We start from the raw sequence: 27,240 nt of genomic DNA, 5'->3' as shown, positions 1-27,240 counted from the left end.
CGGAGAGGCCTGCGATCTTTGCCCCGTTACCCTTAGTTTGATGTTGCTTCTGAATGGTCCTACTCTCGTTTTGCAAAGAAGCAATCTGCTTCCAAAGTGAAGTGGAATGAGGCTGCCTCCTCCAGAGAGTCTTGCTGTTTGGTGGCAATGTCAGATAGGGCTCTGACTCACTGCATGGAGATGTCTGGTATGCCAAGGCTGCAGTGCTGGTGAAAATTATTGTGCTTTCCTTACAACAGTCACGCAAATACCCTCTAAAATACAGCTCATTCTTACAAAATGAAAAACACATGGTTTGAAGTCCTATTCAAATGCTGTCAAAATGTTAAGTTACTTGAAATTTGGAAACTCTCCACATGTAAAGGTTTTTTTTTTAAAATCCACTGACAAATTGCCCTTCTGAAGATTAGGTCACAAGCCAAAAATAACATGAGCAAAGAATTAAAAAAAAAAATTCATGTCCAGTTTTCTCCTGTTATCTGTTAGCTAAAGTCCGTGACTTATTCTGAGATTCAGATCTATAACGTGTCAATACCTGAGAACTGACTGAAATGCCTGTTATTCTATTGCTGGCCTAGCAGCAAGCCTTAGTCAAGGCCCACTCTGGGTGTCTGAGCACACTGCCTGGGTTGATGTTTCAATGCATTTCAGGGCAAGTGCAGTGAGATGGAGATGCTGTCCTTTGAACAAACTATTAACTGAGGCCCTGTTTGCCCTTTCAGGTGAATGTGTAAGATCCCATGCAAAACTCAATGAAGAGATCAGTATTCTCCAATTATCTCGGGCACAATCAAATTGAACCCAACACCTCACAGATAGTTTGTGTGATCATTAGCACCTTGCTGATTCGTGGGATCTTGCTGATTGCTGCTTGTCCTACACTGAAGAGGTGGGCCCAGCAGCAAGCGACGTGACTCCGACATTGGTGGGTCTGGTGCAGGCGGCAGTGATGCGATGGCAGAGGAGTTTTGGCCCAGGGACAAAAGATAGTGCCTGAGGATTGGCGACTTCAGTGTTGGTTGTATCTGGTGTAGATGGCAGTGAAGCAGTGGAGGAGGGATAATGGTGCAGGGGTCATAAGATAATGAGTTAGCTCAGGACTGATGGACTCTCTTTAAGCTATACCTTTTTTTCCCTTATTCTGAAATTATTCAAAATGGCGCCAAATCGTGGCAATGAATGAAAGCTTTTCACTGTATTTTATTGTATTTTTACTGTAAAATACATGATAGTAAAATTATTCATTTATTCAATAGCGGTGGTTACATTTCAAAACACACTTTTAATTGGCTAAAACAGCTCTTTGCAGCATCCTGAGGTTCTAAGGGGTACTACATCAATGCAAGGCTTTTTATCCCTGTGCCAGTAGAGACCAGAAGCAAAACACCCTCCAGTTGTTCATCACACAGTGTATATATACCAGTGAGTACCTGGCAGGGTTTACTGTTGCTGTCAAATACGAGGCACTGTGTCATTGTCAGGAATTATTTTGTTTGGATCAGAACAGTTATACAATCAGGATGGGTAGTTGATAAAATTAACAGATTTTAGACAACAGTCAATGGCCAAAGAGTTTGTTTAAATGAAGGATAATGAATGGCTGCCAGGGAATTCATGAGCTGGATGTCAACAAGAAAAAGACATAAATTGAACACCCGTGAGATTGAAATATTGCTTTAAACTACAGTTAGGCCCTTGGTATTCCCAATAATTTAATCCATAACGTTTACTCAAAAAATTAAACATGGATCTGAACATATCTTTTTACTATTACACAACATGCTGAGCGAACATGATGAAAGGAAGAAAATCTTGCATTGATGTTCTACCTTTTGCCACTTCAGGCTTTTCCAAAGCGCCTATTCCACCAATCATTTCCTTTTGCCATGTTGTCATTGACATGTTTTTTAAAAGTCCAGTTTACGGACAGCAAGATCTCACAGTGATAGAATTGCACAACCTCTTTTACTGATGAATGGTTTGAAGGAAGACTATTGAGCAGGGTACCAAGGAGAGCTCCCATTGCATAATGGGATTGTTGTATCCAAAGGAAATGGGACTTTGGCTTCCAACAATGCAGCACTCTACCTTAGCACTATACTATAACTGTCAGCTCAAATGTCTGGAGCAGGATTCAAACTCTTAAACTCTGTCTTAGTGACCCAGAGTATTACCACTGAGGAACAGCTCACAGGACGGGACAGTTGCTCAGCAGTTAGCACTGTTGCCTCACAGCGTCAGGGACCTGGGTTCAATTCCCGCCTCGGGCAACTGTCTGTGTGGAGTTTGTACATTCTCCCCGTGTCTGGGTTCTCCAATTTCCTTCCACAATCCAAAGATGTGCAGGTCAGGTGAATTGGCCATGCTAAACTGCCCATAGTGTTAGGTGCATTAGTCAAGGGTAAATATAGGGTAGGGTGGGTTACTCTTCGGAGGGTCAGTGTGGACTTGTTGGGCCAAATTACCTGTTTTCATTAGGTAGAGGGAATCTAGTCTAAGCTAACGCCAGTCATAATGCCAGTCGGGTTAGCACAGTGGCTCAGTGGTTAGTACTGTTGCCTCACAGCACCAGGGACTTGGGTTCGATTCCTGCCTTGGGCGACTGTCTGTGTGGAGTTTGCACATTCTCCCCATGTCTGCGTGGGCTTCCTCCAGGTGCTCTGGTTTCTTCCCCACAATCCAAAGATGTGCAGGTTAGGTGAATTGGCCATGCTAAATTGCCCATAGTGTTCAGGGATGTGGAGGTAAGGTGTATTAGTTAGGGAAATGTAGACTAATAGGTGTAGGGGGGTTGGTGTGGATTTGTTGGGCCAAATGGCCTTTTTTTATTTGTGGGTGGCATGGTTAGCACTGCTGCCTCACAGCGCTTGAGACCCAGGTTCAATTCCCGCCTCAGGCAACTGCCTGTGTGGAGTTTGCACATTCTCCCCGTGTCTGCGAGGGTTTCCTCCGGGTGCTCCGGTTTCCTCCCACAGTCCAAAAATGTGCAGGTTAGGTGAATTGACCATGTTAAATTGCCCGTAGTGTTAGGTGAAGAGGTAAATGTAGGGGAATGGGTCTGGGTGGGATGCTGTTCGGAGGGTCGGTGTGGACTTGTTTACAGGCCGAAAGGCCTGTTTCCGCACTGTAAATAATCTAATCTAATCAAATCTAATCTAATCTAATCTAATCTAATCTAATCTAATCATAAATGCAATGTCACCAGCAGGGAAGGAAATTGTAGCAGACCTCTCACTATCCCAGTCTGGTTTAGTGAATGACTGAACACTGCACCAATTCCTTTCTGAACCACATGGCTCAATGACATATCAGGAAGGGCATTCACTCATTGAGATTTCACAGATACATCACCTTTGAAGCTCTGCTGGGTGGCAGGAAAGAGAAAACCCCAAAGGGGTTAACAACACCTTCGCCTGAGACCGCTCTTCGTGCTGCTTGAGTTTGTTTTCAAATCTGGTTGTGGTCAAAATCGATTGTTTTTGATGAAATCCAGATGTGAAAAGCAAAGTCTCTTACGAAAACAGTAGTTCGACCAGGGAAAAAGTGAGGAGGCATAATCTGGCAAGAGTCTGGCAGTCAAATTCACCAAAACCAAGGGCTACTCGGGCAAGTGTGCGTGGGAAATAGCACCACACCTGTGAGGAGCAGCTGGGCATTAATCCACATACTGATGCCATGTTCTCAAACCTTAGCTTGAGAGAGGGACCCAAGCTCAATGGCTCAAGGTGCTGGGTTTCATTTGCTAACAGAGAGGAGAGCACTGCTGCAATAAATCAGCCATTTGCACTGTGCTGGATTTAGTCAGAAAGCAATTTGATCCCTGAAGGGAAGTGACCTCTCACCCCATCGAGCCTACTTCTCGTGGCTGAGTTGTATCTTAACTCCATTTCCCGATCTCCATTCTGACACCTTAAATACTCTTCACAAATAAAAATCTATGGTCCAGAAGGACTATGGCGACTTTACCTTTTTTATCCTTACTTAAATATGGAGAACAAAACTGCACACAGCATTCCAAGTGTGGTCTTATCAGTGCCATGTGCAATTGGAGCAAGATTTTCTGCAATAAAGGCCAATACAAGTTTTGCTCAAATGTATACATACTGACTTTATGTGTGAACAGGAACATTTCCAAGTTTCACGCCTTTCACAAATATTTTATTTTTTTTATTCTTATGACCGAAGTGAATAACCTCACACTTCCCCACATTATCCTCCAGCTGGCATTTTCCTGCCCACTCACTTAACCATCTATACTACTTTGTAGCCTCTTTGCATTATCTTCACAGCTTGCCTAGCTTTGTATCATCTGCAAACTCAGATACAGTGCTTTTGCCATCTAAATTGTTAATACAGAGGCAAATAACTAAGACCTCAGCACTCACTGGTATTTCACTAGACAGTGCGTGTCAACCTGAAAACACCCCATTTGTGCCTACTCGTTGCTTGCTGTCCAATAACCAATCCTTTATCGACATTAATGTATTATCATCACTATTTATCTTTTATGTAGCAACTTCCTAAAAGCCTTTTGGAAAAAGATGTATACCACATCTTCAGTTTCATCTTTATCTATCTTCTTAGCTGGATCTTCAAAACATTCTAATCCATTTGTCAAACCCAATTTTCCTTTGGTAAAACCATGCTGATATTGATCACCCAGCGATTTTCTCATTTCATTGTTAAGGCTTCGTGATGAATAGATGCAGCTCTCTCCTGACCATTGATATCAAGCTAACCAGCCAGTAGGTCCCTGCTTATTCCTCCATCCTTCCTTTCACAACCACATTATATTAATACTTCTGATCTGTTCAGAGCATTCCAGGAATTTTGGAACATCTTGGCAATTGCATCCGCTATCTCACTTGATTTCTTTCAGCATCCTAGGATATAGACCATCCAATGCTGGAGCTTTAATTACTTTGGTTTCTCTTCTCCAGCTGCAGTGCTGATATCAATTACCTTAACGTTCTTGCTCCTTTTGTCTCCTAGGTTACCCTCCTTAATTTTCGTATCTTTTACTGTGAAGACAGACAACAAAATATTTGTTCGATATCGCCGCTATTAGTTCATTAACCATCATAATTTCTCCTCAGCTTCTTCAGGACCAACGGTCTTCTCTTGTTCTGTATATTTATATGTCCACATGTAACAAATGGACTGAACTTTCTTTGAGTTACTTTAAATGCAGTTATGTCATTTTTTTCAAATAAGGAGACTGAAACTTTACACTGTACTCCAGATGTGGTCTCACTGAGACCCTGTGCAGCTGCGATAAAAGCTCCTTACTGTTATATTCCATTCCCCTCACAGTAAATGCCAACATTCCATTTGCCTTTCTAAACATTTGATGTAACTTAATGCATTATAAGCTTTTCATTTTAATCAAAGACTATCATTAACTTCCTGAGTAAATGCAAAATGGATCTTTCTCGTTTTTCAATAGAGTGTATTTTCATTGTATATTTTGAATTGTTTCTTTAAATGTTTCCCAATGTTTATTTATGGCAATATATTTTAGTCTATTTACCTAGTCAATCTTAGCCAGTTCTTTCTTCAGACCTATGTAATTAGCTTTGTTTGATTAAGGTGCTTGTTTGTGATTGGAGTACATCATTTCTAAACTCAACATGGAATTCAACTGAATTATGATCACTAGTTCCCAGTGGACCTATTACAACAAGGTTACTAATAAAGCTGTCTCATTCCACAATGCAAGGCTTATGATAGCCTTATCCTTAGTTACTTGCCTGTTATATAGAATCACAGAATCGCAGCAGTATTATGGCACAGAAGGAGGACGTTCGGCCCATCACGCTTGCACTACTGGCTCATTAAATGCTCATTAATTACCCCAATGGTTGGAAATTGGTGTTCCCCTTAAACTTGCCTTCTTCAGCATTCCTGAGTAGCATGAGATCTCATTGAAATGTGTCACATTAGTAACTAGCCTTCTGTAAATGTAAATCTCTAGTATATGCAAACAGAGGAGAAATCATAAGAATCATGGAGGTTATGACTCACATCCAAGATCTATCAAGTACCACCCGACTCCGTTATCTATGCGGAGCACTGAAAATTAAGCAAGTACTGTTCTTTGAAGGAATGAAAGCAAACTGTCAGGTGGAGGGGACAACGCTCTCTTGGCATCATGGTTAGCTGCCCATGGTCATTGGTCATGAGGGTTTAAACAGCTGAGTGGCACAGAGGAGATGGCCAGCCCCAAAATAATATATTTCAATAGAGATAGGTGGGGAGATAGGGGGACGGAGTCAAGCCATCATCTTCTTGAGGGAAGACCAGGAGTTCCCCTATATCAACCTGAGGGAAGAACAAAGATGGCTGCCATCAAAGACCAGTGATGGCTACCCAGAAGGACCTCAAGACCACTGGGACATGGGATTGTGCTGTTTCTACACCTCCATTCTACAGGATCAGTGAGATTTTCTCATCCACCATAGGTCGTATATTGTCTTTCTTCACCTCAATAGTGAATGCACCACATTTCAATTGATGTTTCTCAATAAACTATTAGAAAATTGCCACACATCGTTGACTGTCTATATAAGGTAAGTGAGATTGTGAATCCCCTTAAAACAACACAATCTCCTGCTATTTCCCCATACCATTGCATTTAACGATAAATACTGTGGCTACAAAAGAAGGCTAGGAATTCCATGGGAAGTAACTCACCTTCTGACTTTCCAACTAAAAGGCACAAATCAGAGGGGTGATTAGAATAATCTGGACAAGAATGGTATCAACGCATTCAAGAAATTCAGCTCCATCCAGGAAAAAGCAGTCTGCTTAACTGGGACCCTATCCACCACCTTCAAAATCCATTCACTACACTACTGAGGTATACGTGGTATGAACTTGTACCATCTACAAAATACAAGTTCACCAGTCAGCTCCCAAATTTGCGATCTCTACCACTCCCAAAGAAGTGGACAGCAGATGGAACACCGCCATCTGCAAGTTCCCTTCAAGCTCACACAGTGTTGCTGGTTTGGAAATATATTTCTGTTTCTCTATTGCTGCTGGGTCAAAATCCTGGAACTTCCACTCTAATCATTTTAAACAGCACAATTAGATCATCCCTTCCTGTTATATACAATTTTGTGCAGGGGAAGCAATTCTCTCAGTAAAAGTCTGACACTTATTAGTTTCAGAGCATCAGAGGAATTTACAGCAAGGAGGATGCCATTTAACTCATTGTGACTGTGTCAGCTCTGTGCTGGAATCATTCAGTTGTCCTACTTTTTCTTTATGACCCTGCATATCACTCTAATGCAGCTTTTTATCCTCATTTCTTTTAATAAAGCTAATCCTCGGTTATCATTCTGTGATCTACCATTTTCCCTTAATTTTGATGGTTGTTGGAGAGACTAGGAGGCCCTGGCCTTAGACTAAAGGAAAAACCTATGCTTTCCTTTCTTGGTCAGAGTATTGAGTACAGGAGTTGGGAGGTTGTGTTGAGACTGTACAGGACATTGGTTAGGCCACTTTTGGAATATTGCATGCAATTCTGGTCTCCTTCCTATCGGAAAGATGTTGTGAAACTTGAGAGGGTTCAGAAAAGATTCGCAAGGATGTTGCCAGGGTTGGAGGATTTGAGCTATAGGGAGAGACTGAACAGGTTGGGGTTGTTTTCCCTGGAGTGTTGGAGGCTGAGGGGTGACCTTATAGAGGTTTACAAAATTATGAGGGGCATGGATAGGATAAATAGGCAAAGTCTTTTCTCTGGGGTCAGGGAGTCCAGAACTAGAGGGCATAGGTTTAGGGTGAGAGGGGAAAGATATAAAAGAGACCTACAGGCAACCTTTTCACACAGAGGGTGATACATGTATGGAATGAGCTGACAAAGGAAGTGGTGGAGGCTGGTACAATTGCAACATTTGAGAGGCATCTGGATGGGTATATGAATAGGAAGGGTTTGGACGGATATGGGCCAGGTGCTGGCAGGTGGGACTAATTGGGTTGGGATATCTGGTCGGCATGGACGGGTTGGACCGAAGGGTCTATTTCCATGCTGTACATCTCTATGACTCTAAGCTTCTTCAGCCATACAGTGGTGAATCTATGGAATTCACTGCCTATGAAGGCTTTGGAGGCCAGGTCATTGAGTATACTTAAGACAGGAAGGGCTTCCTGAAGAAGGGCTAATGCCCGAAACGTCGATTCTCCTGTTCCCTAGATGCTGCCTGACCTGCTGCGCTTTTCCAGCAACACATTTCCATCTCTGATCTCCAGCATCTGCAGACCTCACTTTCTCCTATACTTAAGACAGAGATGGGTAGGTTCTTGATTGTTAAGGTGTTCAATGGTCATGAAGAAAAAGCAGGAGAATGGGGTTGAAAAACTTATCAGCCATGATTGAATGGCAGAGCAGTCTCGATGGGCTGAATGGCCTAATTTCTACTCCTATGTCTTATGGTCTTATCTTTCACTGGAGAAAAAGACTCCTAACCTCTTGACTCAGTGAGAATTTTAATTGATGGCCCATCACCAGAAAACAGAGAAAGTACATTTTCTTCATCCTTAGTTAAAAATCACGCAACACCAGGTTATAGTCCAACAGGTTTATTTGGAAGCACCAGCTTTCAGAACACCACTCCTTCATCAGTTGGTTGTCACACACCACCTGATGAAGGAGCAGCGCTCCGAAAGCTAGTGCTTCCAAATAAACTTGTTGGACTATAACCTGGTGTTGCGTGATTTTTAACTTTGTCCACCCCAATCCAACACCAGCTCCTCCAAATCATTCCTTCGTCCTATATGAGATGTTGATGTTTGAACTTTTTGAAAGGATACGTTACACTACCTGGAAAGACAATAAATTCAGTTGTATCTTACACGACATGTAAGATTTACATCAATTCTATTAATACCATATAAAAGGAAGAGAGTTTGCATCAAAGGTGTTTAAATATTTGTTTCATAAAGTGACTAGTACAGTGTCCACTGAGATGCTTACTCTATGTAAAGATATCAGGGATTGAGAGATGGGGGGGATTAAATGAGAAACGAATGGTGTGAGGTCGTGTCTGCCAAGAGAACACAATGGAATTTGATTAAGTTAGAAAACCTTCTCTTGTCAAAATCCAAGCTCAAAGCAGCACATTCTGGTCAGCAGGAGCTGTATTTAATACAAAGCAGGTGACGAGAAGACTTTGAAAAGGGGAAACATTCACGAAGTACAAACATGCAGCCTCTCATTAAAATGATGTCAGAGCTGGATAAAGCCAGAACACATGGTTATCCTGGCCGGTCATATAGACATCCTGGGCATTGAAGGTGCTGAACAATTACTTCTTGAAAGGAACAACAGGGCTATTTTTCCTGTCCTACTATAGCTGTGTTTGAAAATCATCAAGACGAAGGAAAGAAATATTACTTTTTAGCACGCAGCTACTGCCACATATGTTCAGTTCAGTTTCTCGAAATGTTACGCCCTAATTGAGACAACGTTTGAAGGAACTGAATCCCTCAAACCTTTTCTTGGTTATCCACTAATGACTGTAGACAACCAGAATCTAATGCAAAGACACAAATGACATTCACTGTATTACAGTTAAACACAGAAAACCGACGGGCTGTGTTGTCTGAATACCTCACCTTCATGGCAGCTGTTGTTCTTTCTTAACTCCCACCAACATTCCCCTCCCCAAATATCCCACCCAGTCACAATCAAATGCCGAGAGTGAGGCAGAGGGAACAACGGGAGCTGGTATTAATGATTTCCCAGTACAACACTTTTGAGAGGGGGTATGGGGAGGGGAAGTGAAGTGCTAATCGGAAAGCTACGGCTTCAATACAATGGAAAATAAGAAGTCTGCATGTCCTTGCTTGCTATGATTTCCCTATACTGCTCATAAACAAAGTTTTCACTGTATCTCGGTAGAAGTGACAATAAATCAATCAATCAAGAAATATCATGATTCTCCACAAGCACACACTCCTTTACCATTGAAACGATTGCAAATCAGAGTGAATTTCTTTCAGTAATAACTTTTGGAATGCAGAATGTAAATAAGTTGAAGCACGATATGTGGTGTGTGTAACATACTGAGGAACAGATGACTTTGTATGAACTGTGAAAACATCTTTCAATCAACACACTCGGGTATGAAATCACACATATCTGGCTCAATGCAACTGGGCCAGAGGTAGGAACATTACCACTCAGTCACAAGAACCTCCTGGTACTAAAGGTATATGAACTGTTTACTCATAAGCAGAACATTGCCTGGGATTTCACTTGTGCCCCTCTAAGTAGACATGGGCTGAAAGAGAGGCTGTTCAACTATGAATATAATGTGCAGTTCTGGAAAAGCATCACATTAAAGTGTGAAAACACTGGCTCCAGTTCCATCCTTCCTTAGCGTTCTGGAGTTTAACTCAGCGTTCCAAATGACACCCACAACCACCAACACTGAGGTTTTCCTTGTTTCATGGCCAAGTCTAATTCATGGAGATTGATCGCAATGACATGTGCATGCTTGTGGGGTAATCCTACGAAAAGTGAACAGGAACATAGGAACAGGAGTAGGCCACTCAGCCTGTCGAGCCTGTGCCACCAGTTTGCAATCCTGTGGCTGATCAATATTTTTTTACCCAAACCATCTCCATAACCCTTTATGTAAAATTTGCAGAATGAGAGGACTGCAGTTGCTGGAGATCAGAGTTGAGATGTGGTGCTGGAAAAGCACAACAGATCAGGCAGCATCCGAAGAGCAGGAGAGTTGACGTATCAGGCATAAGCCCTTCATCAGAGGCCTATGTCCGAAACGTCAATTCTCCTGCTCCTCAGATGCTGCCTGACTTTTTGTGTTTTTCCAGCACCACACCCTGGACTACCATGTTAAATTTGTCAACTTCCACTTTAATTATACTCAAAAAATGAGCTTCTATAGACATGGGCTGGAGGTCTGAGAATTCGCCAGCCTCTCAGTAAAGACATTCTACTCATCTCATTCCTAAATGGCGTCCCAATTTATTTTTAAATTGTGTTGCCAGTTCCAGTCGTCTCAAAAGTGGGAAATATTTTAACTTGCATCTACTCTATCCATATAAGAATTTTGTACATTTCAATAAGATCGCCTCTCATTCTTCAAAACACTGTACTTTTTTTAAACTTGCTGCCTTCTCTCTCAACACTGCATTTACAGTGATGCTTGCTCATTGCAAGTACCTTTGGATGGTACCTTTTAACATAGAGACGCTGTTGTGGTACAGCTACCACATGCTGATTAGTAAGCTCTCCTGCTCTCACTGCCTGCCATTGGTGTGTTGGAAGGATTTACAGATTGGCAATCAACCTGTTTGTCATTAGGACACAATGGGCATCATGTCCTGAGGTGGGACTTTTTTTAGATTAGATTAGATTATTTACAGTGTGGAAACAGGCCCTTCGGCCCAACAAGTCCACACCGACCCGCCTAAGCGTAACCCACCCAGACCCATTACCCCTACACCTAACACTACGGGCAATTTAGCATGGCCAATTTGCCTAACCTGCACATTTTTTGGATTGTGGGAGGAAACCGGAGCACCCGGAGGAAACCCACGCAGACACGGGGAGAATGTGCAAACTCCACACAGTCAGTCGCCTGAGGCGGGAATTGAACCCGGGTCTCTGGTGCTGTGAGGCAGCAGTGCTAACCACTGTGCCACCGTGCCGCCCACCGGGACTTGGAACCTCGAACCCAGATACAGGGCTGTTACACACTGTATCACAAGATCTTGTCGAATAATTGCCAAAAACACTCCGACTGTTGCATCATATGTGGAAGCCAGGATGATAGGAGGAGCGCTTGGTGGATTTTAGTCTTTATCTATTGAACTATTCTTATGTTCTACATTGCCTTCTCAACATTACCAATTAGTTTATCTTTTCCTCATATAAAAGGTCAACTGCTTATCGAATGAAATCATTTTTTTATTCACTCATGGGACATGGGTGTCGCTGGCTGAGCCTGTCCCCAGTTGCCCTCAACAAGGTGGTGGTGAGCTGCCATCTTGAACCTTAGGTGGCATTAAGGGATACTAATGCATAAATTATTACAATCAAACTGCACAAGTATGAAGAGACCTTTTTGATTTTGGATTTTCTCATTGAGTTATTCTGTCTAATACAGGGCCTTGGTGAGGCCATACCTGGAGTACTGTGTGCATTTTAGTCTCTTCATCTGAGGAAGGATGCTCTGACCATGGAGGGAGAGCAACAAAGGTTTCCGAGACCCATTTCTGCGACGACAGGACTGGCAAATGAAGAGAGACTGGATCCATTAGGACTACATTCACTGGAGTTTAGAAGAAAAGGGAAGGAATCTCATAGAAACCTGTAAATGTTTAACAGTGTCAATGCTGGAAGGGTGTTCCTGAGAATGGGGGAATCTAGTATCTGGGGTCACAGACAGGGTAGGACTAAGATGAGAAATGTCTTCACCCAGAGAATGGTGAACCTGTGGTATTTTCCGAAGGAGGTTGAGACCAAAACATTGAATGCTTTTAAGAAGGGTGGCTCAGTGGTTAGCAATACTGCTTCACAGCACCAGGGACCTGGGTTCAATTTCAGCATTGATTTCATTCTCCTCATGTCTGCGTGGGTTTCATCCCACAGTCCAAAGATGTGCAGACTAGGCGGATTGGCCATGCTAAATTGCCCATAGTGTTCAGGGATGTGCAGACTAGTTGGATTAGCAAGGGTTATAGGGTAGGGTGTGGATCTAGCTGGGTTGCTCTTTGGAGGGTCAATGTGAGCTCGATGTGCCAAATGGTCTGCTTCCATACTGTAGCGAGTCTATGATTCTAAGAGTTAGATATGCTTCTTAGGGTTAAAGGGATCAAAAGAGTATGGGGAGAAAGTGGGAACTGGGGACTGAGTTGGACAATCAGCCATGACCATATTGAATGGTGGAACAAGCTTGATGGGCTTAATGGCCTACTCTTGTTTCTTGTCATTATCATAGAATCATAGAATCCCTACAGTGTAAAAACTGGCCATTCGGCCCTACAAGTCAATGCTGACCCTCCAAAGAGTAACCCACCCAGACCCATTCCCCTGCCCTATTTCCCCTGACTAATGCACCTAACCTACACATCCCTGGACACTCTGGACAATTTTATCATGGCCAATTCACCTAACCTGTACATCGTTGGACTGTGGGAGGAAACCGGAGCACCCGGAACAAACCCGCACAGACATGGGGAGAATGTGAAAACTCCACACAGACTGTTGCCAGAGGCGGGAATCGAACCCGGGTCCCTGGCGCTGTGAAGTAGCAGTGCTAATATGCTTATCTTTCTGCCTTGTAGAGTTACTGTCTTCTAGTGGTAGGATTTCATGGCAACAAACAATTCCCGGAAAAGCTAATAGCTGACTGTACAATAAAAACCCACATTCACCAACCACACAGAGGCAGAACAAAGCTATTTGTTTGGTGCCCTGGTGTATTGAACTACATCCGAATGTTCATTAAATCTCCTCATGCTCAAATGCCTTCGGATCGCATATATGCAGATGTTCTTGATCTACTCATATTGAACCACACAGCCTTATTATCACACAAGCTGCTTTGTTCCTTTGAAGAATGAAGCCTCTGCTGAAGGATTTATTATAAAAGTTAATGCAATGCAAGGACAGCAGTCAATGAGACCAGGTCACTGCACAATGTCACATGGTTACCTGCCTGGGCGAGGAGTGAAAACAATTTGCAAAGATGAACCAGAACTGAAAGGTTGTACATATAAGGAAAGACTTTATAGTTTGTATTGCTTTTCTCTAGATGGGAAAAGACTAAGTGGCAGCATAGTAGAGGTCTTTATAATTGTGATAAGTGACTGCAGGGAAGATGATTCCATGTGTGAAAAGTCCAAGGCTTTAAATATGGGATAGTCACCATGAATCCAGTCGGGAATTCCCAGCAAGAATGTGGAATTTGCTCACTTGTGGAATAGTTGAACTGAACAAATTAAGCACGAAGGAGAAGTGCAAAATAAATGTACAAGAGAGAAAAAAGGGCAGATACACTAATGTCGCAAAGTGAATTCGGAGTGTCATGGCAGTATGTGTGGAGTATCAACACCAGCTTCGAGTTTCTCCTTATTTTCCACTTTTGCTCCCATAGATAGTTATTTGTGGAACAGTTTGTAAATGATTGCCAGAGGCAGTAGAGTCATAAAGCACTGAAACAGACCTTTCGGTCCAACCAGTCCATGCTGAACATAATCCCAAACTAAACTCGCCCTCTCCTGGCCCCGAAACCTTTCCTATGCATGTACTTATCTGACTGTCTTTTAAACATTGTAACCATGCCTCCATCCACCACTTCCTCTGCAAGTTCATTCCAGATGCAAACCACCTCGATGTAAAAAATGTGCCCCTCATATCTTTTTAAAATCTCTCTCCTTTCACTTTTAAAATATGCCCGTAGTCTAGAAATCATCCCTCCCAGGGAAAAGAAAACTACCACCAACTCTATCTGTACCCTGTGTGATTTTATAAACCTCTCAACCTCCTATGCTCCTGTGAAAAATGTCCCAGCCTATCCAGTCTTACTTTATAACTCAAACTGTCCATACCTGGCAACATCCTGGCAAATTTCTCCTTCTCGAGTTTAATAATATCTTTCCTATAACAGGGTGACACAGTACTCCAGAAGAGGCCTCACCGATGTCCTGTACATTCTCAACCTGACTTTCCGACTCCTATACTTAAGGACTGAGCAATGAAGGCAAATGTGCTAAAAGCCTTTTTAACTACCCTGTCCATATGTGATGCAAACTTCAAAGAATTATGTATCTGACTCCCTAATTTCATCTGTTCTACAACGCTACCCAGGGCCCTACTATTAATTGTATAAGCCCTATCCTGGTTTGTTGCATGGAAATGCAATAATAGCTTGGGGGAAATCACTTTGCATTATGTATGGCTGACTGGGCACTCTCCTTCTCTTACTACTTGTCATAGGTGTATCAGAGAGATATACAATCAACACATTGAGGCCACATTATAAATGTACCTAATGTGACTGAAGGGAGTTTTAAGCTGGAATTTCAGGAGCAGAGGAAATGTCATTACTGGCTTGGAGCAAGCTGTGACAGTGGTTTCTTTCATTTTAAACCATCCCTTTCCATTTCTGTTCTCCCCAATAGGTATGGGAGAGAATGGGGAAAGAGATTTCACACTTCCCACATCACAAGGCTTCTATTATTTCAAACAAGAGGCACGTGGAACATATGTGGTCAATCACTTGAAGGGAAACCTTAGAAAATGAACATTTTTTTTTTGTAAATGTAATTAGACAACAACATCTGTTCTCATTGGAAAATAGAGAATCCGGGATAAGATCCAAGTTTATAACATAATGAAAGGAATCGACAGGTGGATGGAGGGAGCCTCTCATTGCCAAAAAAGGACAGAGTTTGATTGCGAGGTAAGAGAGCCACAAAATGAATGCTATTGCAAACGTTAACTGCTTACAGTTCAGTGAGGCACTTGTGGGACTGATTGTATCCAAGTGCGGTTCATGGCGATTCAATTCATGCATTGTTCGCAACAGAATACCGACAGATTAGTAATTGAGCAGCAAGTGGAGAAAAATGAGCTTGGCATGAGGTGGGTGGTAGATATCACACATCAGTGATGGTCATAAGCCAAATACTAAATAAAAAATAAAAGAACTGTGAATGCTGGAAATCAAGAAACAAAAACAGAAATTGCTGAAAAAGCTAACAATGGGTTGTGTGTAATAGTAGGCCATGTGAGAGCAAGGCTTGGTGTATGGGGGTTGGGGTAAGGACATGGGAGAAAGTACCTAAAGCCCTAAAATTGTTGAACTCAAAGGTGTAAAACCTGCCCATTTACCTCCTCCTTCCTCTCTATCTAAGGGCCCAAACAAACTTTACAGGTGAAGCAGCGCTTTACGTGCACTTCACACTGTCTAGTCTCCAGCATTCGCTGCTCACAATGTGGTGTCCTCTACATAGGGGAAACCAAGCGTAGACTGGATAGCCGCTTTGCAGAACATCTATGTTCTCTCTGTAAAAAAGACCCTGAGCTTCCAGTTGCCTGCCACTTTAACACCCCCACCCTGTTCCCTAGTCAACATCTCTGTCTCAGGCTGGCTGCAGTGCTCCAGCGAAGCTCAGTGCAAGCTGGGAGCTGATTTTCTGCTTGAGAACTCCACAGGCTTTGGACTCAATATCCAGTTAAACAACTTCAGGGCTTGAGGGATCTTATCCGATGTCCTTATCCCAACCCCCACACACCAGGCCTGGTCATCACATGGTCTGCTATTACACACTACTCATTGTTAGTCACTAACAGTCCCCATTAGCAGCCATTCATTCTCCTAGGCTAGAGAGCTTTGAGAAGATTTGTAGCTCAGGTTGAGGTTCTGGATATAGGTTTGCTTTAGTGGAAGCAAACCTTCCAGCTCAGCGAGCAAAACTACATCCATTCTCCTAGGCTGACTGTTATCCACTCCTTTGTCTATCCACCTGTTCTTCTCTCTCTTTGGGCTGTATCTCCACTTACCGTTTACTCTTTACCCCCTCCCCTCACCCTGTCTTCTGCACATAAACCAACTTTCTCCTAACTACCATCAGTTCTGAGGGAGGGTCACTGAACCCAAAACGTTAACTCAGATTTCTCGCCATAGATGTTGCCAGACTTGCTGGGCTTTCCCAGTAATTTCTGTTTTTTGTTTATAAACCAAATACTCTTTCTTTCACTAATTTGCTTTGGTTCATAAGAGTTAAAAATAAGTTTCAATGCATTACATTGTTCCTCTGTGATGTATGGAAGGAAAAGTGTATGAATGTGGAGTGAAGATGGGTGCAGCCTCTCTCTCTCTCTCTCTCTCTCACTTAATATTTCTATCTCTTGTGATGGGCTTTGCACTTCCACAACTGCGTGGAATATGCTTCCTTTCTAATCCACATTCCACTCCATCTTGTTTTCCCAGTTTTGTTATTTGCACTGAAACTAAATTGGTGCGTCTACCTTCAGAAACATATCCCTTTCCTTTTCCTCAGTTGAGGATTTCTGTTTGGTTACAATCAACAAGGACCTTGAGGGGATTTATCCCAATTCAAAAACATCAACATTGAGCCCATCTAATTGCTCTCACAACTGTGACAGATTTTTGCTGCCTGCCTGTTTAATCTCATCAGTCCCTGATGACCTTTGGCCTTTCTGCAAGAACAACGTGAGTGCACGATCAAAAACATCTTCCACTTCCACTTCCTCGAGTGACCATTCCCTCTGTGGCGCCCTGAATTACACATTCTTGCTTTAGTTTTCTCTTTCTCTGGTACTTTCCTGTATAAAGGCAGAAGGTACAATGCCTGCCCATTCACCAAGCTGTACAGAATCATCCTGGGTCCGAAACATATCTATCGCAGCCTTAAATATTCATAAGGACTCAGCTCCCACAGCGCTCTGTGGCAAGGAGTTTCAAAGACATTCAACCCTCAGACAGAAAGAAATTCCTCCTCATCCTAGTGTTAAATTGGCACCCTTTTATATTGAAACGATGCCCTCTGCTCCTAGACACTCCCACGAGGGGAAACATCCTCTCAGCATTCACCCTGTCAAGCCCTTTAAGAATCCGATATGATTCAATGAGATCAACGCTCATTCTTCTAACTTCCAGTGAGTAGTCCCAAGTCAATTACATCCGTACCAAAGAATTTACCATTGAGAACATAATTTTCTTCTGACTGGAACATTATATTGAAACAGGAAGCTTTCATTTTCTACAGCACCTTGAGGATTTTAGTGGCCTGTGTTGTCAAAATACTTGCAGCTCAGGGTTCACACATTAGTTATCTACGTCTCTTTGTGGCCTGTAATAGTTTCCTGCTCTCTCAGAGCTACTACTGTTGTCTCTTGTTGGTTCTGCAAACTGTTTTGTTTCCATCTTTGCACATAACATAGGAAGTGTTCGAGAAGTGCAGGGGTCTGAAGAAGAGGCATTCTGGATTTGTAACGTTAACTCTCTTTCTCTCTCTACAGGTGCTGCTGGATCTGCTGAGTTACTGCAGCACTTTCTGCATCTTTATTACAGATCTCTAACATTTGCAGTATTTGGCTTTTACTTGTCCATAACACAGTTCTCTGCAGGTTCACTTTTTCCCAGTGCACATTGTTCCAACCTTACTTCGCAGGCTGTTGCATGTGACTGCAGGTCCCTGTGGCATCATGATACACAGTTAACACATCCATTCTCATTATAACACACTTGGACCATTCCAAAAATGCTTTACAACCAATAAGATACTTTTTGAAGCGCAATCAACAAGGTGTAAGAGAGGAGGGCAATGTTTGTCAAGTTTGTCAATGGGATTGGACAGATTAGTTCCCTTAACTAAAAGAAAAAAAACACACACTTGGAAGTCAGCTTTGACTGTTAAGTTAATGGACTTGATGAATTGTTGGAGCTACTTGAGTTGAAAGAGGGGATAATTTTTATGTCACACAGCACTTTTATCCACTTAACACGGTCTGCATTTATAACTGATAGTGCAGCAGTCACAATTCTTGGGCCTTGTATGATTGTCTAGTGGTGTGGTAATTAAAGTGCAAGCCCATGCAAAGATTTCCAGAGAGATGACTGTGGAGTGGATTTGTTCGTATGCGTGAGTTTATCAATATCTTAGGGCAGTGTCATCTTTCGCAATCAGTCCTGATGAATTTGTCTTGAAAGTGTGCATGTGACAAAGAGCCAACAAAATGACAGCAGGATATTTAACCAGAACACACCAACAAAAAATTTTTAACAGAATGCACTTTAACACCGCTCTATTCTATAAGACACTCAATGAACAAGAAGGCAACAGCCAAGATCCAATCAGCTCAGAGAACTTACCCGGCAATAACAATGAAAAAGTCAAGACGGTTCCACGTGTCACCGAGGTAACATTTCGGGCCAAAGATTCCCAAAGCTACCATCTTGGCAATCATCTCCACCGCGAAAAATGCAAAGATGAAATCATCGAAACCCTGAAAAACAGAATGAGTAGGCAGTCAATGTGTTAGACTTGAGTGAAGGCCGGAGCAGGGACGTTAGGCTGTGACTGTCCACCACGTTATTCAAAAACCTGACATTTATGGGATTGGATCACAGAGGAGCTGTCAGACAGCAACTAAGAGAAAAGGCAGGTTATTTACACTGTTCAGTCTGGAATCTGACGCATAATTGATCTCCTTATGTCTAAGCCCTGTGAGCAAATTGCTTGTAAAAAAATGATTAAGATAATTTCATTGGAAAATCTCCAATCCAATAGGACATTGGTACTTCTGAGCGTAGTGCTGCTGGAAGGCAGGAACAATGGCAGGCCATTCCACCCACAAGCCTGTTCCATAAGTCACTTAGAATATGACGATCTGTTTCCTAACCCTGGGCTGTAGTTAATGGAGCTGATGGTGTTTTCCGTCACATGTTGGAGAGCCAAAGAGAGGCCCACTTCTTCTCATATGACAATAGCTGGACTCAGTCATTTTACTGTACAGTGAAAGGCTTTTGCCAGATCAAGGACCCGAGAGGCAGAAGCTGCAGGTCAATCAGAGGTCAGAAGGTCAGAATAGTTTCCAGGAAGGAAATGGTTGCAGCTGGCTTATCATCACCAGAGGCTAAGGATCATTGGTGGATCCCAGACCCCTGCGAGGGAAGGCTGCTGGTGAGGGCAGGCAGAATGTAAGTTATGAGGGGCATACTGTGGATGAGGGTAAATCAGAAAGGAGTGTGAATTCGGACAGATATGCTTTGAAAACAGGTGTGAAGCAGGGACGGTGTATAAGTGGGGCAGGTGCAAATGGGGCTGGTAAAAAGTGGGTGGGGTACATTGTCTGCTTGTAAGTCATATAGGTGTAAATTGGGTTGGTGTAAAAGGGCAGGTGGAATTTGGCCAGGAGCTACATTGGGTGGGGGTAAATTGGATGAATATACATCAGGCAGGTATAAATCAAACATAGGGTCGCACCAATGGAGGTTAATTTGGATGGGGGTTAACTCAGTCCAGAGTAAATTGGATAAGGGCAAATTGGAAAGGGATAAATTGGGCTTGTGTTAATTATGATGTGTGTAAATCAATGTGGAAATCTGCATTATATTCCAGTGTGTCTCCTTCAACAGGTACGGCAGGATGGAAGATGTGGCTGGCCAGGTGTGGGCTGACATTGCTTACTCGAAGCAAAATCCAACAACAAGCCAATTTCATTTTTGTAGAACTGAAGATGGTGAGAGTACCTTGTACATTCAATGCAGAATGAGAAATGATCCTACAGCCATTCACCAATGGAGATCTTGTTTCTCTATGTTGGCCATGTTGGTTTTGACTGAGGCTCGTTCAGAGGGCAGTTGATCTTTGATGAGATGACCAGCTGCAGGTCACTCAGGAACTCTCCTTGAAGTGCGGTAGTATTGATATTAACGTCTGGGAGAAGCTCACTACTAATTACTCAAACAACTTATCCGTCGACTTGCATCAAGCTCCATGTCTTAACATATTAATGTTGAAACAGAGCAGTGTCGGAGAGGGAAAGGAAACAAAAGAAATCTGGTCCTACTACCTCATGGCATGTCTTTCCCCACGTTAATAACAACTTGTGATCAATAATTGGTCAGTCCAGTCCTGGCAGAAAAATATTAGATGCCATCCTCAAATCATCAGACAATTGATGACGCCAGGGACAAAACCTAGTGAGTGTTCTTTGGATGGCTTGTTTACATTGGGTGGTTGTAAATCATTAAAGGCAGCTCTATATCGGATAGGTGTAAATTAGGATGGGGGAGTAGATTAGATTAGATTCCCTACAATATGGAAACAGGCCCTTTGGCCCAACAAGTCCACACCGATCCTCCAAAGAGTAACCCACCCAGACCCATTACCCTGCCCTATATTTAACTCTGACTAACGCACCTGACACTATGGGCAATTTAGCCTGGCCAATTCACCTAACCTGCACATCTTTGGATTGTGGGAGGAAACCCACGCAGACACAGGGAAAATGTGTAAACTCCACACAGACAGTCGCCCTAGGCGGGAATCGAACCCGGGTCCCTTGCGTTGTGAGGCAGCAGTGCTAACTACTGTGCACCCATCTGCTAGTGTTTGCTTCCCATGGGATTGTTAAGGGGAAAGTTACACTTGAGCTCTGTTGCACTGCACCAACCTTTGCGCATATTACCCACTGGTGGTCACATTTGGACAGTGAGAACTTGCACATCTTGAATGCCAGTTATCTGTTCTTTAGTTTGACTTCCTCCTCAAGGACATTGACAAGTAGATGAAGTGGACAGGTAGGTGGCAGATGAGGGTTAACACAGAGAAATATGAGGTGTCACACTTTGATTAGAAAGATACTGTAAGGGAGTACAATTCGAAAGGGGATGCAAGAGCAGACAGTATGCACAGGGTCGATGTGTGCACAGATCACTGAAGGCAGAATGCCAGTTGAAGAAATCAGTTAATGAAAAGTACAGTATCCTTCGCTTTATTAATAAGGGCATGAAGTACAAGAGCAAGGTGGTGATGTTGAACATGTATAACACCCTTGTTAAACCTCAGCTGGAGTACAGTGCAGTGTCATGGCTGCTATATTATTGGAAAGGTGTGAATGCATGGGAGATAGTGTACAAGTGACTTGTAAGAACGGTCGCGGGAATGAGAAACTGGTTGAAGAACCTTCAGTTGGGTGGATCTCTTTAAAGAGAAGAAGACTGAGAGATTTGATTGAAGTTTTCAAAACCTTGAGTGGGCTGGATAGAGTAGAGAGGGAACAACTGTTCCTGCTCACGGAAGGAATAAGAATGTGAAGGCAGAGATTTAAAATGATATGCAAAAGAAGCAAAAGTAATGTGAGGAAAGTCTTTTTCACTCAGCAAGTAGTTAGGGTATGGAAAGCACTGCCTGGAAATGCCGTGAATACAGGTTCACTCGAGCCAGTCAGGAAGACATTGGATGATTTTTCAGAATCAATTAAGTTAATTTGGTTTGTAGGTGGAGCAAGTGATTCAGAGAGCAAATGGAATATTGTCCTTCATTGCTAAAGGGATGGAGTTTGAAAGCAGGGTGGTTATGTTACAGCTGTACAGGGTGCTGGCGAGGCCACACCTGGAGTACTGTGTGCAGATTTGGTCTCTTTACTTGAGAAAGGATGGACTGGCACTGGAGGGCGTGCAGAGGAGGTTCACTAAGTTGATTCTGGAGTTGAGAAGTTTGGCTTATGAGGAGAGATTGCATAAACTGGGCCTATACTCACTGGAATTTAGAAGAATTAGGGGGGGATCTTATAGAAACGTATAAAATTACAAAGGGAATAGATAAGATAGAAGCAGGGAGGTTGTTTCCACTGGTGGGTGAAACTAGAACTAGGGGGGCATAGTCTCAACATTAGGGAGAGCAGATTTATGACTGAGTTGAGGAGGAACTTCTTCACCCAGAGGGTTGTGAATCTGTGGAATTCACCGCCCAGTGAAACAGTCAAGGCTGCCTCATTGAATGTGTTTAAGGCAAAGATAGATGGAATTTAGAACAGTAAAGGAATTAAGGGTTATGGTGAGCGGGCGGGTAAGTGGAGCTGAGCCCATGAAAAGATCAGCCATGGTCTTTTTGAATGGTGGAGCAGGTTTGATGGGCTGAATGGCCACCTCCTGCATCTATTCCTTAAGTTCTTATGAAGTAGTCTGCAAGAGTATGGGGAAAGCACAGGAGATTGGCACTCAGTAATAGGACCAGAACAGGCACCTTGGGGAGAATGGTCTCCTTCAGCTCGACAGCAGTTCTGTACTTTGCAGTTCAAGCCAAAGTCAAAAGCCCACAGGGTTCACTGTGGCAGCTGGGGAGTGCAACCTGCCCTAAATCTAATAAAAAAATCTCTCTTTTAATATTACTAGACATCAGCTCCTGACATTCCGTTTACTGTATTGATTGACAGGGTGAAGCGCGAACAGCATGTACGTTTAAAAAAAGCAATCATTCACAGTTCATTTAGGCAAACATTCCATTTTTAATGTTGCATAAGATAAACTAATTTTAAAAATACAGCGTTTGCTGAAATTTGATGGTTAGGAGACTGTTGCTGATTTAAACATGCCATTAAAAAAACGTCTCACATCTGCCCGTAATGCTGAAGAGAACGTGGGTCTCTCAATGACTTGCATTAATGAACCAAAGTGAAGCTTGGGGTTAATGTACCGGATTCTGCACTGTCAATCTTCAAGGACTGCACTCGGAATTTCCAAGAATTACAGATTAATCCTGAGATGATGCTATGTGCATGCACACAGTAGGAGGGGAGGTAGGTACATCGTGGTGAGGTCAGTGGACTAATAATTCAGAGCCACAGGATAATTTCTAGGAACATGGTTTCAAATCCCACCATGATAGAGGGTGAAATGTGAATTCTATAAATTCTGCTGTTGAAACTAGTTTAATGATAACCATGTGTGGATTGTTATAAAATCTAAATATCCAATGCCCTTTAGAGATGGAAATCTGACAGTCCTTAACGCGTCTGGCCTGCTTGTGACTCCAGAACCACATGAATGAAGTCGCCTTTTAAACTGTCCTTTGAAATGGCCGAAAGATCCAATCAGTTCAGGAGCAACTAGAGATGGACAGCAAAAGCAATATCCACACCCAGCAAGATTAAATAAGACAACATTGTAGGGACCTTAGAATAAAATTAAATATCTTGATCATTTTTTAAATGTGTTTGTTCATTCATTATAAAAAGTATTTTGGATTATGAGGGGAGGGGACATTTTAAGTGTGTAGCACAGTTAAATGTAGGAATTTCGAAATCTGCAAGAATCTGTCCAATCAGAATATACAACCGGATCCAGGTGTGGTAAAACAAGAGAAGGAGCTTTCAACTTCACCTCTTGAACCATAATTTAGCCTTTGAAAGACTCTCCTACTTGGATCGGGCAAATATCAGAGTTTGTTTCGTCACAAAAAAATGACTAAAACTAGAGGGTATCGTTTAAGAACAACCTTTTGTACCCGGACATGAGATTTCTCTTTTCCTTAGAGGCTCACTAGGATGAGGAATTCTCTCCCCTCGATGGTAGCGGCTTTGAGAACTTTAAATTTATTCAGGATTGGGTTCGGGAAGTTTTTGATTGGTGAAGGCATCCAGCATCATGTGGGAGGAGACAACAAAGTCAAGTTGTGATCAGTCACCATTTTATTGAATGGCCAATTGGCCTAATCTTGCTCCAAAATCCTGTCTAATTTCTGATTCCTCACTGAAGTGACTATTCTTCTGTTGCAAATTCCAAAAAAAAGACAATATAGATGAGCCTAATCATTACCATTATTTATATAGCACTTTTGATGTAATGAAACATTGCAAGGCACTGCGAAGTTCATGGTTAGTGTGGGTTCTTAGAAGTTGAGAATAGTCGAGAGACAGACGGAAATGTAATGTTGTACAACCAAATGACACAGACCATTCCTGAAACAACTGATCTGGCTATCACTGCTTATGGTTCCATCTACTCGTGTTGTTCTGTATGTCAGCTACAAGTGAACACCACATACAGATTGCTGTTTCAAAATGGTACAACGTTTCACAGGAATATTATAAAACAAAACATGACAGTGCGCCACATAAGCAGATATTAGATCAGGTGGTTAAAAGCTTTGTCAAAGAGGTAGGTTTCAAGGTGTCAAGGATTTGAGGAGCTCGGGTATCTCAGAAGGTTGCAGGTTGGCAGGAGATAGGCCATGAAAGGATTTGGAAAGAAGGATGAGAACTTTGAAATTAAGACCTTGCTTGACAGGAATCCAAACTAATCAACAAGTACAGGGGTAACAGGTGAATGGAACGTGCTTAAGTTGAGACATAGGCAGCAGAGGTTTGGAAGACCTCAGTGTTACAGACTGTAAATGTTGTGAGGGTAGCAAGGAGTGTATTGGAATAGATGAGCCTGGAGTTAAAAAAGGCATGATGAGGGTTTCAGCAGCAGATGAGTGAAGATAGGAATGAAGTCAGGTAGAGTAATCCTCACTTACTATATGCACTTTATAGCCATCAGGAGTTGACAGCATCCCTCATAGGCACATGGCTGTTGACAAGTTGCTGTAAAACCTCTACAGATCCATGAACTCAGCATTGGGCAGATTTGAGATGTTCCAGCTCTGCAAGGTTTGGGTTTTATTATCAGCATGCACTTCTCAGTTGAGAGGACCAGCAAACAGTTCGGGTGAGTGGTCAGTGACTATTGGAGAATGTCCCTGCATCTCAGGCTCAGTAACAATGACCCTCGAGGCTAAATAGCCTAACAATACTCACTATCTTTGCTGATATATAAAGAATGGACACATGGGTGCGCTACTTACCTTTGTTATTTTGTGATGAAGACCAAGGATTTAGAGAAATGTAAGAACGTATGAAATAGAAGCAGGAATATAGAGCATGTTGTCTTTTAGGCTTGCTCCACCATTGAATATGAGCATGGTTGACCTTTGACTTCAACACCACTTTCTTCCCTGCTCCCCAAATCTCTTCATTCTTTGTGTATCCAAAATCTGTCTACTCAGCCTGAATGAGACAGTATCCACAACCCTCTGGGGTAGAGAGTTCCAAAGATTCACAATCCTTTGGGTGAAGAAATTTCTCCTCATTGGAGTCCTAAATGACCAGCTCGGCATCCTGAGACTCTGCACCATGTTCTAGATTGGTGGCACGGTGGCTTAATGATTAGCACTGCTGCCTCACAACACCAGGGACCTGGGTTTGATTTCACCCTTAGGTGACTGTCTGTGTGGAGTTTGCAAATTCTCCCCGTGTCCGTGTGGGTTTCTGCCTGGTGCTCCAGTTTCCTTCCATAGTCCAAAGATGTGGAGGTTAGGTGGATTGGCCATGCTGAGTTGTCCATAGTGTCCAATGATGTGTAAGTTAGGTGGATTAGTCATGGAAAATGCGGTGTTACAGGGAGAAGGTGGGTCTGGATGGGATGTTCTTCAGAGGGTCAGTGTAAACTGGATGGGCTGAATGGCTTGCTTCCACATATAGGGATTCTATGTCCCAGACAGGGGGAAATAGCCTCTCAGTCACCCCCCTCAGAATCATATGTATTTCAATGAGTTGACCTCTCTTTTTCTAAGCTTCTGAGAATGTAGTTCCAATTCACCCTGTCTCACATCATAGAACAATCTTCTCATCTTAGGGACCAATATAGTGAATGTTCATTCCACCAACGCCTTCCATAAAAACAGAGCCCAAAATTGTACACAGCATTCCAGGAGAAAGTGAGGACTGCAGACGCTGGAGATCAGAGTCGAGAGAGTGGTGCTGGAAAAGGACAGCAAGTCAGGCAGCATCCGGGGAGCAGGAGTGTCAACGTTTCGAGCATAAGCTCTTCATCAGGAATGAGGCTTGTGGGCCAAGGGGGCTGAGAGATAAATGGGAGAGGTGTGGGGCTGGGGGAAGGTAGCTGGGAATGCAATAGGTAGATGAAGGTGGGGATGAAGGTGATAGGTCGGAGAGGAGGGTGGAGCAGATAGGTGGGAGAGACGATAGACAGGTAGGACCATTCCAGAGGGCGGTGCTGAGTTGGAAGGTTGGGGCTGGGATAAGGTGGGGATAGGGGAAATGAGAAAACTGGTGAATTCCAGGCATAATTTCACCAATGCTGTGCATGATAACAAGATTTGATTCTGCATGTACACAATATCCTGAGCAAGAAAGACCAAAAGGAACTCTGCCATTCAAACTGCCCATAGTAGCAGTATGCCAACTTTCTGTGCATCTTGTTTGAGTACACACACCATCAACATTTACAACATTCACATATTTTGTAAAAATATTCTATTTTTTTCTGCTCTTATGACCAAATGAATATTGTCACACTTCCTCATTTTATACTCACTGCATCTGTCACTTTGTTGTCCAATCACCTAACCTCAAAAAAACTCACCACTATAGATTGCCATGAGGAGTACAGAAAGTACAGTTAGTAAGTTTGCAGATGACACCAAAATTGGAGGTGGAGTGGACAGCGAAGAGGGTTACCTCAGATTACAACAGGATCTTGACCAGATGGGTCATGGGCTGAGAAGTGGCAGATGGAGTTTAATTCAGATAAACGTGAGGTGCTGCATTTTGGGAAAGCAAATCTTAGCAGGACTTATACACTTAATGGTAAGGTCTTAAGGAGTGTTGCTGAACAAAGAGACCTTGGAGTGCAGGTTCATAGCTCCTTGAAAGTGGAGTCGCAG

General features: G+C 42.8%; 1 protein-coding gene across 7 annotated transcripts in view; it reads right to left on the bottom strand.

Moving 5' to 3' along the window:
• LOC122562009 (voltage-dependent T-type calcium channel subunit alpha-1G-like) overlaps positions 1-27,240 on the bottom strand; it is a 304,845-nt gene that overhangs the window by 271,235 nt on the left and 6,370 nt on the right. For all 7 annotated transcript variants that reach the window (XM_043714394.1, XM_043714395.1, XM_043714398.1 and 4 more), the window contains exon 2: positions 18,879-19,012. In XM_043714394.1, the coding sequence (XP_043570329.1) occupies positions 18,879-19,012 (134 nt within the window). The remainder of the gene's footprint in view (positions 1-18,878; positions 19,013-27,240) is intronic.

The sequence above is a fragment of the Chiloscyllium plagiosum genome, chromosome 24 (assembly GCF_004010195.1).
Source record: "Chiloscyllium plagiosum isolate BGI_BamShark_2017 chromosome 24, ASM401019v2, whole genome shotgun sequence".
In the NCBI taxonomy this organism is placed as follows: domain Eukaryota; kingdom Metazoa; phylum Chordata; class Chondrichthyes; order Orectolobiformes; family Hemiscylliidae; genus Chiloscyllium; species Chiloscyllium plagiosum.
This window is presented reverse-complemented; position numbering and strand designations above follow the sequence as displayed.